Genomic DNA, 19,338 nt, shown 5'->3' on the forward strand with positions numbered 1-19,338 from the left:
AAAATTTACTTTTTCATCATTCAGTTGGAAAACTTAGAAAATATTCTTAAAAGCCTACATATTTTTAAAGAAGTTTTCAAGAAGAATCTTAATACCTAGATTTTGGACAACTGGCTGCTACAAAAACATTTCAGACAAACAACAGCCTTATTGCTTCACAGTGGGTGATGAAATGTCTACAGAGTCAGTAACTACATAAAATTTTAGAAGCAATTGAGATGTCAGTGAACAGTGGTCAAACTCAATTTTTTAGGAAAAAAGAACTCTAACTGATTCCCCCCCCCCCACTCCGGACTGCTACTGAGAGGGATATTCTATTTTTAATTAGACACGCTGGGTTGGCATCTGAGGTGATACAAGCTTAAGTATTAAATAGGTGATAGAAAATAACACTTTCCATCATGGAGACTTTTAGTCCTTTCTGCTCATCTGAAGAATTTGAAAGTTGCATCTTTATAGTCCCAATTTGGGAGATTTAAGAAGAGATTTACCAATAGTAGGAGAACCTAGAAAAATTACTATTCCTTATACTAGAAGGTGAAATTCATTCTATGATAAATCTTCATTGCATAACAAAACACATATTACCATAAAAGATGTGCCTGCCCTAGTGACTTGGGAGTAATAAAACTGCTCATTTCAATAGTGGAACTTGATAGATGCTTTCAATAAGAACCTCATAGAAGACTGGTAACATTCAAGGAGGCATCTTTCATTCCTGGATCAGACATACTTTACATTTAAATTCTTCTTTTGTGCTCTTAACTACAGCTGAATAATAGGAAGATAATTTTAACACTGTTATTTTGGCTATTAGTATTCATTTATTGAGATTAAAGGCAGCCTTCCCATTTATCATTGGGTTTTGCCACTTGCTTCCATTAATTTGATGTGTTGCTGAGCCCTACGAAGGAGTGTGGTGCTCTGGCTTTTAAAGAGGCGAGCGCAGCTGAACTTTCTGGGTCTGGTGGGAGGAGTGCTTAGAGTCCATGGACACCCAGAACCGCAGAAGTCTACCTTGCACACAGCAGGTGCTCAATAAAGAGAGTGGGAGAGGGCACCGTTAGGAAGGGCCTCCTCGTTGGCGAGGACAGGGTCCTTTTTGGGGTGACACGGCTAAACACGCAACAGGTGCCTGGCACTCACCACAGCTTCTTGACGATCCTCTCCTCTTCGTGTAGGTATTTTTGCCGGTCCTGTTCTACCAGGACACGCTGGCGCTGTACGGGGTCCTCCAGCCTCTTCATGGTTTCCATCACTTTGCCACTGATTTCCAGCTCAGCCTTCTTCATCATCGCCCTCAGCAGCTCCTGGTTCTGCAGCTGTCGAATAAAAGAAATCAACCTCAATTGGCTCTGCCTCACTGACATCGCGGCAACCGCCTGCCTGACAGTCTTCAGAAGCGGGTCTGGGTAAACAGCCCTGCAGCTGAATATTTATTTCAGTGAGGAAGGGAAGGAAGTGAAGATTGTATATAATATTGCTACTGCAACCAACATCTGAGGTTTAGCTGCCAACTGACAACCAGACTTTCGTGTCTGTGTCTGCAAAAAAATAGGAGCCTTTTCTTACTCTGGTCAGCGCATCTTGGACAACAGGCATAAACTCTCATTGACATGTTTTTACAGGGAGCAGCTGAAAGCATCAGCTTTGGAACCAAGAACATTTTTATTTTTTTTTAATGGCTTGGTAGATGCGCCTGGGAATCGTTTGCAAGCCCCAAATTGAAACACAAACTTGAGCGTGTGATAATGAAAAATCCAGTGGCCCCAACCCCCCTCCCTCCTTGAGCCCAGGTGACCTTGGAAACATCACTTTCTCTTTCCCTGTTCAAGATGTCAGCTGCAAGAACGGAGCCTTTAGGAATATGGCTTATGGTGCTCGGAGAATAACATCTGTAACGTTAGGATAGGCATTCCCTGCACTGAAATAGGTCTTCCTGCCTACCCTATCTTCCTGCCGTCATGGTGCCTGAAATACCCTTATTACTTGGTCTTTTATATCTTAAAGGCTTTTTTTTAACCTTTGACCCCCTTCACCCATTTCTCACACCCCTTCCTCTGGCAACCACCAATCTATTCTCTGTATCTGAGTTTTCTTTTATTCCACATATAAAAGAGGTCATATGGGATTTGTCTTTCTCTGACTCATTTCACTTTAGCATTATGCCCTCAACGCCCAACCATAGTCTCACAAATGGTAAAATTTCATTTCATTTTTTATGGCCAGATAATATTCCATTGTAGATGTGCACTTCGTTTTATTTTTATTTTTAAGTTTTTATTATTGAAGTATAGTTGACATACAATGTTATATTACTTTCAGGTGTAGAACACAGTGATTCAAGAATCCTACATTCAATGCTCAACCCAGTACGATGTCATGACAATATTATTGACCATTCATCCACTGATGGACACTCGTTTCCATATTTTGACTATTGTAAACAGTGCAGCAATGAACATGGGTGTGCATATATCTTTTTGAGTTACTGTTTTTGTTTTCTTTAGATAAATACTCAGAAGTGGAATTACTGGATTACATGGTAGTTCTAATTTTATTTTCTGAGAGGCCTCCATGTTGTTTTCCACAGTGGCTGCACCAATTTACCATCCCACCAACAGCATATGAGGGTTCCTTTTTCTCCACATTCCTGTCTTTTTGATACTGGTCATTCTCACAGGTGTGAGATGATATCTCATTGTGGTTTTCATTTGCATTTTCCTGATGATTAACAGAGTTGAGTATCTTTTCATGTACCTGTTGGTCATCTATGTCTTCTTTGGAAAATATCTATTCAGATCCCTCCATTTAAAAAAACTGGATTGTTCGGGGGTTTTGGTATTGAGTTATACATACTCTGGATATTAACCTCTTATCAAAAATATGATTTTCCAATATTTTGTCCCATTCAGTAGGTTGCCTTTTCATTTTGTTGATAGTCTCATTTACTACGTAGAAGTTGTTCACTTTGAGGTAGTTCCATTTGTTTATTTCTTCTTTGTTGCTTTTCCTTTTGGTGTTAGTTTCAAAAATTCATTGCCAAGACCTACGTCAAAAAGCTTACTGCCTATGTTTTTTTTTTCTAGGAATTTCATGGTTTCAGGCCTATGTTCCAGTCCTAAATCCATTTTAGAGTTAATTTTTGTGTTTGGTGTAACATGATGGTCCAGTGTCATTCTTTTGCATGACGCTGTCCAGTTTTCCTAGCACCACTTATCAAAGAGACTATTCTTTCCTCATTGTAATATTCTTGGCTCCTTTTTCATAAAGTAATTGATTATATATGTGTAGGACCATATTTCTGGGCTCCCTCTTATGTTCCATTGATCTATGTGTCTGTTTTTATGCCAATACCATACTATGTTGATTATTACAGCTTTGTAATATATTTTGAAATTGGGAAGTATGATGCCTCTAGCTTTGTTCTTTCTAAAGATTGCTTTGGACTATTCGGGTCTTTTGTGGTTCCACTTTGGATCAAATACAAACTTGGCTACTGTGAAACTTTGGCATGTTACTTAGACTCACTTGGTCTCTGTTTCCTTATCTTTAAGGATGAGGATTCATTTCCCTTAGCAGAGCTAGTCTGAGGGTGAAAGGAGATACTGCTTGATATGGAATAGATACTCAACAAATGTTGATTTGGCTATGGACTATTTCAGTGTATCAGTTAAAAGAGAATAAGAGTGTCCTTCTTATTTACATAGATCCACATACCAAATATCATGTAATCACAGACCACTAAAACATAGTACTCAGTGTTGATGGTTGCAATGATAATGATTTCAGATGACCTCAAGGCTCTTGGCAATTTACTGTTTTTGCCTGGATTTTATGTGGGCTGCTTGCATGCATCATATCCCAATATCCATATAATTTTCCATATAGTTTCCAGAGCACTCTTGTTTCTTACCCCAGAGAGTAGAAAACGTGTGGTTTGCATCTGGCTTCATAAGAATCTAGTCAAACACTTAGCCTTTTTCCAAGTCCTATATTAAGTATATCTTTGGGGCAGGACAGTTTTATGATAGCACATCCATCAAGTGAATTTATTCAATCAGCCTCAAAGACAGTAGTGTTATACCTATCATATTATACCTAAAGTTTCCCTGAAATTTCAGTTGGCTGTTAATGTTTTTTTTGTTGTTGTTGTTGTTTTGTTTTCTGGTTCATGGACTGTAATACAATTACTGTGTATCACCACATGGGAGTGATGTCTTCATGCAAATGCCATCTGCCATGTTACCCTCAATTCAAAACCCATCCTGTCTTCCGGTTTTGCTAAATAAAGATAAAACATTCCAACATGAGCCAACAAGCAGAGCCATCATCATGTTCCAACATCAGCTCTGTACTGATTAACTGGCCATCCAGAAAGAGATTGCCTGGGTTAATTTCTAGTTTTACCACCTAGCAGCCGTGTGACTGTGGGCAACTTATTAATCTCTCTGTGCTATCCATGAAAAGGGCAATAGTCATTCATATCTCATAGGCTGGTAATGGAGATTCAGCGAGGGCATAAAGTGCTTATAACAGTGTCTGGCACAAACCTGGCCCCAGGGGTGGGGCTTGCAGTTTTGTCTGGAAGGGAACCAAATGAAAATGTACTACTCTTGGGTTATCCCCTCTGAATGACTCATAATTATGCCCTCATTGCTTTGGTTAATAGTGTCTTTTTATTGTGGTCTTACAGTCAGTATATTGCTCAAAGTCACCACGAATGGAAACAATGCATGGAGGGTAAGTTCCTCCCACGTTCTCTGTAGCTACAGCTCTGCCCACAAGGCACAGGGAAGTCTGGCCCTTCTCCATATCACCACTTTTCTCACATTACAGGCAGTCGGCAATCCCTGCTGTAGCCACACAGGCGTCCTTTCTGTTCTTCTGACTGGCTAGGCTCCTTTCTGCCACAGGGACTTTGCACCTGCAATTACCCCTATGTCGTTAATTTTTGCTCTCCACAGTCTCCAGGACACAGGGCTGCTCACAGCAGGTGCTCCATAAATATTGATAAATACATGATTTAAGTAGTAATGCTGATAATAATGAACAAAGGACAATGTGAAATTCCTTCCTAGATGGTAGACGTATGGACTGACCCATAGGCTCAGATATGCCTTGGGCTCAACTCTCATGCCCTGACCTTCTGACAGTAGTAATCGTTGAATGCCCACAGCAACACTGCCAGCAATCAAAATGGCATGCTTAAATTCAATGCCATGTGTCAAATCCCATGGAGCTACTTATTTCAAAGGGGTGCAGGGAAGAGGGGTCACAGGTAGGCAAAGGATAAATAAATAGATGATTAGGTGTGTTGAAAAGTGACTGGCACCTGGGTCCTATCCCCCCGAGAGATTCTGATTTAATTGGTCTACTGTGCAGCTTGGGCATTGGGAATTCTTTCAACTTCTCAGATGATTCTTATGTGCCACTGGGGATAAGCATTATGGCCTAAGAAAAGGATTCCCAAAAGGATAGATGATGTCACTGTGCCACAAGCTGTGCGGCACAGCCCTCTGTGCTGAATCCCTCCCACCAAATCTCACAGACAAGCTCCCAAAAAGATGGTCCCGTTAGCAGTGGGTATTAACAGTGGCTATCACACTGGAAATTATTACTGGAATATTTAAAATTCTTAAAATGGAAATTTTGAAGATGAGAAAAGTGAAGCCCTGAGAGGTTAAGTGGCTTGTTCAGGGTCACTCCATAATTAAGGGCAGAATCAGGATAAGAACCGAGTGTTTTGAATTCAACCCAGTTTGTTCAACCATCCCAAGTGGCTCCTCTGACAAGGCAGGGACATGTCTGTGTTATTCGCAGCCACAAGCACAGCTTCTGGTACGCAGTGGGCAGTGAACACATAGCTGCTGTACAATAAATTTCAATAGGACATTACTCAGAAGCCCACAGGTGTCACAGGAGAACACAACCTTACATAATATTCAAGTTATGCGGCTGGTAATATGGCAGATTGCATGTAAATTATTCCACTTGAACAGGGTTTTCACCTGGAGTTCCAGGTTATATGATCCTCCTTCTGGAAAGAGGGGCTTCCCAGAGCCAGCTGGAGGGAACAGAGAAGGGATTTTCCATAGCACGGTGCTGGCACCCGGAAAATGATGGGTTAATCATGAAGGAATAAGTGTGAGCACAGGTTTTCCTTCTACTTTCCTCGAGCCCCCCACCCTCCCGCCTGGTGTTCCCACCATGGTCCCCAGGACACAGGACTCCCCTGTTCATCCCAGCAGCGCATGAAGTGCTAAGCCGAGGCAAGATGTAGATAAACATCTCTCTCCAAATGCTTTAAATGAATTAGTCATTAGCAGTTCATATCATTACATTTTATTTTTGCTTAGCAAGGATGCCTACATTTTAATTAACTTGAAAAACCTTCTATTGGGGCGCCTGGGTGGCTCAGTTGGTTGAGCGTCTGCCTTCAGCTTGGGTCATGATCCTGGAGTCCTGAGATCAAGTCCCATGTTGGGCTCCCTGCTCAGTAGTGTGTGTGGGGGTCTGCTTCTCCCACTCCCTCTCTCCTTCTCCTTCTGCTCATGCTCTCTCTATCAGATGAATAAATAAAAAACCTTTAAAAAATAAAATTAAAAACCCCGTCTATTAAAGTATAGTTTACAAATGAAATATACCCATTTTAAATGCACAAAACTCCTTCATGATCCTTTGCAACTAGTCCCCCCAAACTCCAGCCCAAAGAAACCACAAGTCTGTTCTGTGTCTCTATAGATGGGTTCTTTGTGTTCTACAGGGACATATACGTGAAATTACACAATAGGTAATCCTTAGGGTATGGCTTCTTCCCTTCAGTATATAGTTTTTGAGATCCAGTGTGATCTTGTATGTGTTTCAGTAGTTCTTTTTTGTTAATGCAGAGTGGAACTCCATTTGTATGGATAATCAACTACGTGGATTTATGTTGTATGTGCTAACACATCTTTGTATGTTTGCATATTGACTTGATTCTGGTGAACTTGCTTTAATTCATTTATTTCTGGTGGCAACTTTTTGTAGTCCTTTTGATGCTATACATAGGCAACCATGCCATTTGTGAGTAAAGCCAATTTTCCTTTCCTATAGGTATGCCTTTTCTCTCTTTTTTGAGCCTTATTCCACTGGCTAGGATCTTCATTCAGTACAGTATTCAATAGAAGTGAAAGCAGCCTTCCTTGCTGATTTCTGATTTTATGGAAAATGTATGTAGTACTGCACCATTAGCTATGTTTCTGTAGGTTTTTCAGACATCCTTTACCAGATTAAGCATCCTTCTACTAGATTGTTAAATGTTCTTAACATTAGCAACGAATTTTGTCACGGGTTTTTTTTCTGTATTTAATGAAATGGTATGATTTTTTTCCTTTATTACCTTAATAAGATCAAATATATGGATTCTTTTTTCATATTACAATAATCTTGCATTCCTGGGATAAAAACCAGGATAATATGTTATCCTTTTTATATACTGCTGGATTCAATTGCTAATATTTTGTTAAGGATTTGTTACATATGTTCTCCTGAGGGATATTGGTCTATATTTTCTTTTCTTATAATATCCTTGACTGGTTTTGCTCTTAGGGTAATGCTAGATTCATAAAGCCAGTGGAGAAGTGTCCTCTATTTTCTGAAGAGTTTTTTCCCCCCTTTCAATGCTGTAAAGATGTCATTATTCCATTGTTTCCAGACTTAACTTTTGTCTCTGGTGAGAAGTTGGTGTTAATTCTTATTTATATTTCCCTGTAAGTAAGGTGTCCTTTCCCCGCCAACCTCTGTCTGCCTATAAAACTTTTCTATTAATTCCTTTTCTTCCCCCAGGGGTTTATTGAACTTCTTTGGTCTGTGGATTTACAGCTTTCATCATATTTAGAATAACTCCAGCCATTATTTCTTCTAATATTTTATGCTTTTCCTCTGGACCACTTAATATTGTTCCACAAATCATTAAGGTTTGATTCATTTTCTTCAATCTTTTTTTCTTTATATTTCAGTTTGAACAGCTTCTACTGCTATGTTTTCAAGTTAACTGATATTTTGTTTTACCAGTAATAAATCTTCTATAAAGTCCATTTAGATATTGTTTTTCAGCCCTTGAAAGTTACACGTAGATCCATTTTTGTTTCTTTCCATTTCTTGTCTCATTGTGTTCATATTTTTCTTTAAATCTTGAGAATAATTATTATAGCTATCTTCAAGTCCTTGCTGCTGTTCTTGTCATTAGTCTTTGCTGATTTTTCTTCACATGTCTAGTAATTTTTGATTGAGTGCTGGACAGGCAGTTCCAGATTTTGTTTTCCATTACAGGTGGAGTTGCTCTGGCAGATGGTTGAGTTACTCTTTTCAGCTTTGTTATGGTGAATCTAGGGTAGCCTTTACTCTGGGACCAGTTTATCCCCAAGACAGGAACATAGTTCTTCTTTGATCTCCACTGAATGCCCGAGGTGATCAATGAAGCCTCTTTACTCTTGCTTGTCAAGGTACCCAGCCCTGTGTGAGCTCTGGGGATTTTTTAGCTTAGAGCCTCCTGCTTTGTTTTTGCCTGGCTTGGTGGTCTTTCACACAACACATGCTTGGCTTATTATTCAATGACAGACCATAGATTATATTATATAGGCTTCTCTCTGCAGAGCTTCCTCTTATTTGGTATTCTACTCCACAAATTCTAGGTGTTTCAGCTCTCTAAACTTTCATTTTATCTCCTGAGTTAGACCATCAGTGTTCTGCTTGGGTCATTCCTTTCTACATGATGATCTGAAAAGTGTCGCCAGGCAGAAAGCTGAGTCAGGTGTAGGTTTCACTTCCTTTGCTTCTATACTCCTAAGGATTACAATCCTGTGTTGTTATCCAATATTGGGAAATAGTTGTTTCACACATATTTAAAAATTTTTTCAGTGTTCTAATTGTCAACAGTGGGAAGGTAAGTACAGTTAAAATTACCCACTTATTCTGGAAACATAAATTTATTTTAAATGCTATGCCTTAACATTTTTATAAAAATACTCAGAAATAATATTGTTGGCCATTAAATATTTACTTAAATCAAGTAAGTTGTCTTTATCAAATCCAGAACTAGGAAACCACCTAAAACTAATTCCACCCACCTCAAAATGGGCATCCACCTCACATATTGAATCCTAATTTCTTAGGTAAAATCTATCAGTCCAGCCAACAGTGTCATATAGTGAGACTGATTTTCTGTCCAGCAGTGACACTTAATAGTGGCTGTACTGTAAATCAGGGAGTTTCATGATGATAGTCAGACTCCAGAGTGATTCCTGACTATCTGGTTAAGTTCCCCAGGCTATAGGGAACAATGTATAAGATGCCTAGTCACAACCACATGTTATCTGGGAGATGACTCCCCATCTTAGATAGCCTCTGTGTGAAGGTCTATCTAGGCTTGGTGCATTGTATGGCAGCCTAATTGTCAAACCCTGACTAGTTCCATTAATTATTTCTTCCCAGTAAGGAAAAATAGATCTGCTCAGCATAGGGATGCACAGTCACATGATCATTTTTTTTGGAGGGGATGTCAAAAGATAAATGATACTCTGGCACATTTCTATAAGGCACTATCTTATTTAAAAAGGCACCTTAAGATAACTGTATTGAATTTTATCATTTCAAATACAAGGTCTCTGTGTACTGCTAGTTTTTTTTTTTTATGTTGGCATTTTACCTCCTTTCTCTCTTAGGATAGCACAGTAAATCCTCAGTTGTCTTAAGAATAGAACATTAAGTTCAGAATAACCCCATTTTGTAAAAGTTTATCAGGGGGCACAATAAGGAAAAGGGAACCAAGGCAGGAAAATTGTGGGAATTAGAGAAGTGGACATCTCCATTCTCTCTTTAGGCCAAATCTCATGTAGCCCTCACAGAACTTGTACCATATCTTCTAGAAACTTATCTCTTCCTTCAGCCCACAGAGAGAAACAGAAGAACTGCAATCTCTTTGGTGGATGTGGAATTACTTTGGGAAAATCCAAGTACTGTGGCATTTTGGAAAAAAAAAAACATGTAGCTCATCATTTAGGAAAAGTAAGCTTTTTCTAAATCACACCAGAATAGGTAATAGACAAAGATAATTATCTTCTGAAGGAAACAAGATCTTCATCTGTTCCTTTGTCCATTGTTGCCAGCTAAGAAGTGACCCAACTGTTACCTTAGAATGGGGACATGACAACATAGAAGTTCCATATAGCTCTTGTAGTTTTTATAACTAAGTAGACAAAACATTCTATTAGCTACTGTGAATGGGGTGCCTCATTTGAAGTCAGGGCTTTGAAGTCATCGGGTGTGTCTTGCACACTTACAGGATGGTAGGTACTTTATCTGTTTCTGTTTCACCCTTGTGATAGTTGACTGAGACCTCGATATTTCCAAGAGGCGTCTAAATGGACTGAGCATTCATAATACCCATGTGCAATAGTTCTTACCTCAGAGCATTCTAGAATCACCAGTGCCTGGTCTTGTTCACACCAATGAAGTCAGACTCTGGCAGTGGTATTCAGGTACTGATATTTTGTTAAGGCCTCAGGGGATTCTAATAGGTAGCTAGGATTGAGAACCACTCTCTTAGACCAATAATTCATGTGAAATTGGAGAGGAGGGAATTGCATGAAAAGAGTTTTAGTGGTCTTCTTCATCTTTTGCTTAGGCTCTTTTTTGCCTCCCGTGACATTCTTTTTGCCCTATTTAAACTACCCATCCCACTGTGTCCTCATCCAATTTCTATTTCTGAGAATAATCCATCAATTCTGAAAATAAAATGCTCAAATAGGATATGCTCTACAGTCTAGGATTTTCCAGTGATGTAATTATCTAATTACTGGAGCCGGTTGCCAAGCACAAAAGATTTCATTCAGTTTCACTATTTTATAACACAGTTCAAAGAACATTTGAATTTCTAATTCAATTTTTGTTCTTTGGAGACTATTCTACGGAGTTTCGTATATCTCTAATGATAGTTCCATTATTGGACTTATAATCACTTTGGGGTTGCACTTCTTTTCTGGTGTATTAATACATATGCTAAAGGAGAACTGGTGCCGAGATGGCTTAATTACTCTAAATTGTTTTTGTCTTAAGTACATAGACTCCCCTGACTGAAAGTAAGACAGAGGACTGACAGGCTGGAAAGCTGATGGGGACAGAGGAAATGCAAAGACACAATGCAAAGAAACAATAGCTATCAGGTTGGGAAGCAAAATGTTTATTTTTTCCCTATGCATCTGCTCTTTAGGCCTCCACAAACTTCAAATCTCGAGAGCACATCAGCTCACTCTTCTTTACACCCCCAAAGCCAAAGAGGCTGAGCAATCCTATGGCAATAGCATTTCCAGACCTCAACTGAAGAACTGCATTTCTTGAGGAGCTAGGATTTGGAAACTCAGCTCTCACGGTTGAAGGTTCCCATGGAGGTGTGGCAGGTTGTGGGGACTCCCATCCTTAGCTGGCCAGAAAACCAAACAAGGCCAGAGTGATGCCACAGCCACGCACATCAGCCTCCATATGAAATGTGCCACACTTCAGAGGAAGCACGGTGCTCAGGCTAAAGCAACTCCACCCCTTCCCCATACCAACAAATGCTCACTTGGGAAAGAGCACAAATGATATTTAGGAATTTTTTTCTTGGGAGGGTCCAGTGAGGAGTGATCATTTCCACACAGCCAGCAGGTGGCATTAGAAGGCAGGAGCCATGGGAGAAGGGGCGTCCCCTCCAAAACTCCCAGGGAAGAACCTGCCATGGGACAGACCCATCCCCGGCCTGCACATTTGTAATTTGGCCTGCTGAGTACTAAATGACTGGTTTTTAATTACTTTCCAACCTTTTTTAGAATGAATACAAAAATGTCACATAAAACCTCTATTTCCCGAACACCACTAGCCTCGAATTATGTCAGGTTGAGAAGTGGCTGGAGCCGAGAGTGGTGACCATCTTTGAGGAAAGGCCAACTCATCACTGCCCCACCTCCACTTCACTTGTTAAGTTACTGCCTGGACCCCACGGACACTGGACTTTGTCACCCCGGCACACACCCTCGGCCCAACCCGTACACTCCCCTTCACCGCAACGTGTCTTTGAAACTACAAACCAAGGAGAAGGAAAGGTGAAAGGTGGGGAAAAGATGGCAGGTGATGATTCAGAAGAGCCCCGAGATGGCTCTGCGTGGGCTGTCTAAAAGATCTGGGACGTGGCCTGGGAGACACAGTAGCCTCTGGGGACCTGAACACCGAGCAATGTGGTCTGTCCTGACAGCGCTCATGATTCACGGTGGAGGCCCCAGGTCAGGGCTCTCAAGCCGCTGCCTTTCTGTTTGTTTTGCTTGTACGTGGAGGGTGAGAGGAATCACCATCTCAGCTTTAATGAGGTGGTGACAAATGTAGGGTTCAGGCCACAAGTGAGCTGAAAGGAGAGAGAAGCTGTGGCACCAGCTCAGATGAGAGAGCTGAAGACGCCTCACTGTTTAGATTATAAGCTTCCTGAAGTCAGGGAAGATGCTTGGGGGTAGTCTAAACCAGCACTACATCCTCGATGATCAACCTCCCATCAAGGTAGGGGGGCCTGAGGCTGACACAGGAAGCATCTCATAAAGGTCTCATAAAGCCATCTCAAAGAAATGCCCAACCCCAACTCCTTATACTCAGAACCACACAATACATTTGTGTGCTTCATCGGATTGATGGGACAGATTCACCAAGATTAGTGACACAAAGGGTCATCGCCCACCCCCTTCGAATCCTACATAGTTCATAGATTCCTGAACAATGGACAAAGGTGGAAACCATTATGGGACACCCTATCCAAATAAAATGCAGATGTGTTTCTCAACAAATCTTCCACTATGACTTCTTTGCCTTATGAATTCATCTTCTAGTCTAAACTCACATTTCTAAATACATGCTGGTTCCTTGCAAAAACAGTGTGCAGCCTGTCACACCTCTGCGCCTTCTCACTGAGGAGGGGCAAGGAGCCGAAACACTGTAAGCAGGAAGTCTTAACTGTCTATTAGAATGCTCCACAGGCTTTGCTCTTCCCAGCTCTCCTCCAAAAAACAGATGTTTAATGTTTTTTTCATGTGTAAAAGCATGCCTAGCTTCAAGAAGTGGTTATAGATTGACTCAAGTTGCAGTGGGAGGCTCCAGACCAATTTTATGTGTGTGAGAGAGAAAACCATGCCTTTATAGGGGCTACTCTTCAGGTCTTCAATTAGCTCTTGGGAACAAAGAGTAGAGAGAGCACCGGGAAGGGAAGCACAGGGAAGGTGCTGAGGGGCTAGGGATGTATGTCAGAGGTGATCAGGGAGGAGAAAACTGACTTTGGGGAACGAAGGCAAAGGACATTGTCCACACAAAATTTGGTCGGTACCTGGAGCTGTCGCATCTGCTGGAGCTGGAGCCTGAGTTCAGCCACATTCCGCCTCATGTCGAGCAGGCTCATGTGGATGGCCGAGGTGCTGGCAGGCAGGGGCTGGCTGGGTGGCCCGGAGGACTCCAGAGCACTGAGAGTCTTCCCTCCAGAAACATGGAGTGTTCCTAGGAAAAAAGAGGAGCCAAAAACCTAAGAAGCATCCCAGAAAGGAAAGTCAAGACTCTGAGTCCCATCCCAATACAGATTACTGGTAACTCCTTCAGCATGAAAAAAATTTTAAATTATGTTGGTCCTCTAAATGGCAATAAATAAACAAACAAACAAACAAACTGGTTCTAAATTATGGAACATTCATGCAAAGTTATAGTTTGTAGTCTGTATATGTCACATTGTAGAAGGCAGATGGCAGAGCAGTATGTACAATTTTTTTTTTTCAGTAGGCTCTACTCTGGATGTGGAGCCCAATGCAGGGCTTGAACTCATGACTGTGAGGTCGGGACCTGAGCTGAGATCAAGAATCAATCAAGGATCAGTTACCCAACTGACTGAGCCATCCAGGCACCCTGAGTTCTTAAATTTTTTTATTACCACTTTTTTATTTTTAAATCTGCATAGTGAATATCTATAATTTTATAATAGATAAATATTTTTTAAAATTCTGGGACCTAACACAGGGTGCTTACATGACTACTTCCTGCAGGCAAATGTATCCTGAGAATATGCACTTAGTTCTGGGCAGATCCACCCAGTCACCAAGGGGCAAGTAATAAGAACAGGGTACTCTCGTGAATCCCTTCAGGTTTGCAGATCCAAAGAAGCAGGACTTCTGCTCACATCTCCTTTAGTGAGAAAAATCAGGCATTGTTCAAAAATTCTCTAGGAGAGGAATCAAAAAAGGTAGCAGAAAAAAACTCTTCCTAATTAGTTTTCTAGATGCCACATACTTGTGCTCCTTGGGTCCAACTTAAGCCACATGGATTTTTAAGTCCATCTGGAAAGGGCCTGATTTGACCAAGTGTGCTTCGGAAAATGCTTCCAAAAGGATCCCAAGTCGCACTTACAGGATCAGCAAGGTACAGGAATCAAAAGGAAGTGCTATTGTTTTTACAGGACAATGCAGTTCTCCGGAAGAGGCCTCCAGAGTAGACTGAGTTCACACCACATATGCACGCACACACACACACACACACCCTCTTCTGATTAACTCTCTTTTCTGTAAAGGACAAATTGGAAGGTTTGCAGTAGGCTGGGCAGTCCTTCCAGGCCCAAACCCTGTTGCTGCTTTGCATACTCTGAAGTGGATACAGCACAGTGGCCTCTCCTTACATCTGGGCTCAGCAAACCAGGGGAATCCTTCCTTGCACATACAGCCCTGCAAGCCTTGGTGGAGCGGCTGCCAGGGGCTAGATGGCTAGATGGCATGCCAGTGAGCGAGGGAGTGCTCACAGCTGTCCTTCTGCTTGCCCTCCGCAAAGTCAATGAGAGCTGATGGCACACCAAGTTCCTCACCCTCCAGAACCAGCTTCCCAGCCCTCTCACGGCCCCCTTGGGGAAGTCAGGAGGGCAGAACCAAAAGCATTTTAAGGATTTCCAAAGGAATCCCAGTTGGACAGACAAAGAGCTGTTTGTTATTTGTACAAGCTAGCGGGCCATTCCTATCATCACCGGTCACGGTGATGACCAACTTTTGGTCAAATCGAAATCATCCCCCGCAGAGCAAGATTTGCCATCTCTGCAACTGTTCCAAAGAACATTCTCCAACTATGAAGGTCTTCAGTAAAAAGAACATCTAGTGACATTTCCGATAAGACCAGCGTGTCAGAATTAACAAGCACCTTCAAAGTCGAGTATTCTGAGGGTGATCATAATGAATTAGAAGTTTTTTTACATTCAGTCTGGTTACTTTAGCGTCACTCCATGCCCACAAGCATAGGCACATGTGCACACCAACACACATGCATGTATACACACATGCACGTGCAAACACACACTGACACCATACATCACGTGCACGGCAAATGATACCATCAAGGTATTTCTCCAATGAAAACGACACAGTGCTAGCTAGTAGCTGGCTACCTCCCATTTGGTATTAAAGAACTGTTCTGCTATTCTTCAGCCAAAGGAAGGCACACATTCATTCCTTCTACATCCCCTCTCCTCCTTAACACAGTGAGGGCACCAGAGCACCTTACCCGTCTCCCACATGGAGGAGGGGCCAGAGTTGACACACCATCTATTAGAGTTGAATGCTGATCATCGGTTGTAGAAAGTATCCTTTGCCACCAAATGTTTTTATAGAATCTACACTGACTTGTAAAATTTCTTCACCTATAACCTAATCCACTAAATCTAATTTCTAACTCCATGATTCATTGGATGGCTTTTTCTAAGATGGCCAGTGGTCAGGTGTCCACCCAACAGATGCTGGGCTGACATGACACCTCTTTGGTGTGATGCTGGGCTTTATCACTCACTTCCTTCTTCCTCGGTCAATCCTTTAAATTCTGGTATGTTTTCCTAGGAAGCTTCTCCTCTCCTCTAGGAAGCACATACCAATACCTTTGCATTGCTCCAGGGCTCTTCTGCAAGCAGGTCAAATTCATCATTTCTCTTCATCTTCCCTAAACTTCTTTCTGTCCCTGTAGGTCTAATTTTAACCAGTGGCAGTATTATCCACTCAATTATTTAAACGAGAATCCTGGAAATTGTTCTCAGTACCCACTTCCTAGTTTTGTGACCTCAGGTAGGTAAGCTGACATCTTTCTCAGTTTCCTTATCTGTAAAGTGGGTAAATGGGCTATTGTGTAGGATAATGGAACAAACACATGTGAACTGCTTATCCCAATGTCTGGCACACAGAGAACCCCCACTCTGGCTAACTGTGACTATTATTTCTCTGGGCAGAGTGGGCAGGGGCAGCCTCTGCCAGGCTCCCCTCCTCCCCTTGGAGGGTCAGCAAGTGGAAAAGCCGAGGCTGGCAGCAATAGCCTGAGACCTAGAGGCAGGGGCCCCAGAATCTATGGATGGAGCTGGATTTGGTGGGTGGGAACCCTGAGTGTCAAATGAGTTCCCCTTCAGACGAGGGGCACTGGCCTGGGATGTGCTCTCCACACCCACATGGGAGGTGCTCGCATTCTGCTCCCAACACTCCCAGACAAGTCTGCACAACCTCACTCCCTTCTCTGCACTTCGCCCTTCCCCCTCTCTCCTACCAGATCTGCCTTAGGTCAAGTACATTGTAATAGGAATCTTATTAATGCAAATTTGATGTGAATTTAATGTATCCTGTCAGGATAGAAAGAACACAGGCTTGGGAACTGGCAGACTGGCTGTGCCTCCTGTAGCAGTGTGGCTAACATCTTCCTTACGGGATTATGCGTGCAAAATGATATAATATACAACAGAAGATGCATGATATGTCTTCAAAATGAAAGGTTTCCTCTGTTCTCTTACAGCTGCCATAAACCCAATCTTCCTAAAGCAACAGGAAATCTGGTTTTCCCTTTTTTATTCACCCTTGGCCAAAAGAGCTCCCTGACTTCTCTATAATTCCGTGTACTTGTCTACAGAAGGATGACATTTTTTGTCTTGTAGCTTACTTCCTAGGATTCTGGAAGAATTAATACATTTTGTGCACTGTACAAGGCTGCTATGGCAACCGAAGCCCTGTGGACCACATCTAGCCTTGACACAGAGAATGAGAGAGACCAAACTCCGCAGAGATGCAGGCAACAATGCATGTGCAGTTGCCGGTGCCATCGTGAACTGGCTCAGCCTCACAGAGGAGAAAACTGATCTGTTGCCAGTGCTACACATGTTCATCCCTCTGGACTTACTGATTCCACCCTGGCAACTGCATCCCAAGGATATTACACCTGCTTCTTTCTCATCGCCCCAATAGAGACACTTACAAATTTTTTTCACACCAAAGAGATGAAACAGCCTACATATCTTTAAAGAGACAAGGGCACCTCAACACCAAAGAATGAGCTAAAATGACAGGTGGGTGGACCATGTGGATGTGTGTTGGATGTGCGGACACGTGTTTAGTCTTCTCATTGGGAACATGGGAGTAACAACGGGATCCATGCTCTGAAGATGCATGGGGAGCTAATGAGTTTGGGCATGGAAAGCACTCAGGACAGTGCCTGGTCCATGGGAAACACACACTAAGGTGTTTCCTGTGATGATGATGATGATGATGTCAGCAAAAGTGAAACGGAATAAAAGGAGAGTATAAAAGAGCCTGAGTATCTTGATTAGAACAATGGTATCAGGTACTTATTTCCTAGAATAGAATCCAGAGGCATGGAAGGTTGTTCTCAGTAGACATTCTCTGTTCTCCTCAGCTTCACTGACACATAATTGACACAGAACATTGTGTAACTTTCAGATGCACTATGTATTGATTTGATATACTTACATATTACAATATGATTATAACCATAGTGTTAGCTCACACATCCATCATATGTCCCATAATTGCCATTTCCTTTTTGTGGTGAGAACATTTAAGACCTAGTCTCCTGGCAACTTCCAAGTATATAGTTAGGAATTGTTCCCTATAATCACAATGCGGTACATTAGATTTCCCCAAAACTTGTTCATCTTGTAATTGGAAGTTGGTAGTTTCGACCCAACACCCTCCCGATTTCTCCCAACCTTCCGCCCCTGCTGACCGCCATTCCACTGTCTGTTTTTCTGAGTTCAAATAGATTCCTTTTTCCCTCTTGAGTTCATAATAGATGAGAAAATAAATGAATGAATCAATGTCTTCCAAACAAACTGGCAGCTAGCCTGAAGACAAGTTTAGCAATTTCTGCAAAATAATTCTCTGGCTGCCGCCAAGGTTACTGATTAATTTCTAAGAAAGCCAACACATCCCATGAGGATTGGAAATGCTGGACGCCCAGCCTTGATGGTTTTAAAGTTGAACCGCCCGAACTTAGCTATGGCAGAACCAGGTCTAGCAGATGTTTCAACTGTAGTCCCATGCCCTATCCACTCTACCATGCTGCCCAACACTCTGTGGCTTCCCCAAATTAGGGGTTATACCAACTGGCCACATGCTTCCTGTGTAATTCAGTAGCTGAACATGTCCCTGGTAATGATTTTGATTTCTAATCCAATACAAGGGAAGATCTCCTATTCCTGAGAGGAGGCCCGCCTTGAGCTTGCGGTATAAGATAGACATCAAATATACCTGGATATTGGTGAACTCCACTGGGAATATAATTGGGGTTTCTTCTGGGGGATGCCAGCATTTAAAAAGCTGGCCCTGGTACGAGCATACCTTCTCTTCCACCTTGACCATTGGCACCCTTCTGGCCCATTCCCATTCTGTAGTTGAGCTGAGGTCCTTCCTCACTGTAAAACCTTCCAATGGCTTCACTTTGCACTTAGAATACTATCTAAATTCCTTACCACAGCATTTGCACAATCCTCCCCCTCTCCCCAGTGGCTCTCCTCTCTCCTCATTCACCTAAGTCCCATTCATCCTTTGTGCCTCAGCCTGTGTTACTTCCTCAGGGCAATGTCTTGGTCTAGGCTAGATCTGTTGGTTAAACATTCACCCTGTGCTCATAATTACCTGTTCTGTATCTGTTTTCCCCACAGGCTTAAGAATTCCAGGGAGGCAGCCTTATCCAAATGATGCCCATTGTCCCTGCCCAGTGACAGACACATATATATTTTTTGGATGTAGGGCCATATACAGGAATAAATGAAAGAAGAGTGAATGAATGAATAAAGGCTGAATGGAGAGGAGAGGACAAGAAGCGTTTAGGCCACACACACCCCCCTCCAAATTAATTAATGACTAATCTGGAGTTTTAGCATTAAGCAGGGACAGTGTGGTTGGGTTATCCAGAAAGCCTCTGAAATCACACCAATTAGGTGTCCTAGAGGAAGATTAAATGCTCTGAAACCAGCCAAAGCTAATCAAAGGCAGCCCT

General features: G+C 42.0%; 1 protein-coding gene across 22 annotated transcripts in view; it reads right to left on the reverse strand.

Annotated features, from left to right (window-relative positions):
• Window positions 1–19,338, reverse strand: part of KIAA1217 (KIAA1217 ortholog) — a 465,513-nt gene that overhangs the window by 26,146 nt on the left and 420,029 nt on the right. For all 22 annotated transcript variants that reach the window (XM_055331014.1, XM_055331029.1, XM_055331028.1 and 19 more), the window contains 2 exons: window positions 13,379–13,545; window positions 1,147–1,322 (listed from right to left, as the gene is read on the reverse strand). In XM_055331014.1, coding sequence (XP_055186989.1) covers window positions 1,147–1,322; window positions 13,379–13,545 — 343 coding nt within the window. The remainder of the gene's footprint in view (window positions 1–1,146; window positions 1,323–13,378; window positions 13,546–19,338) is intronic.

The sequence above is a fragment of the Nyctereutes procyonoides genome, unplaced genomic scaffold (assembly GCF_905146905.1).
Source record: "Nyctereutes procyonoides isolate TBG_1078 unplaced genomic scaffold, NYPRO_anot_genome, whole genome shotgun sequence".
Classification (NCBI taxonomy): Eukaryota; Metazoa; Chordata; class Mammalia; order Carnivora; family Canidae; genus Nyctereutes; species Nyctereutes procyonoides.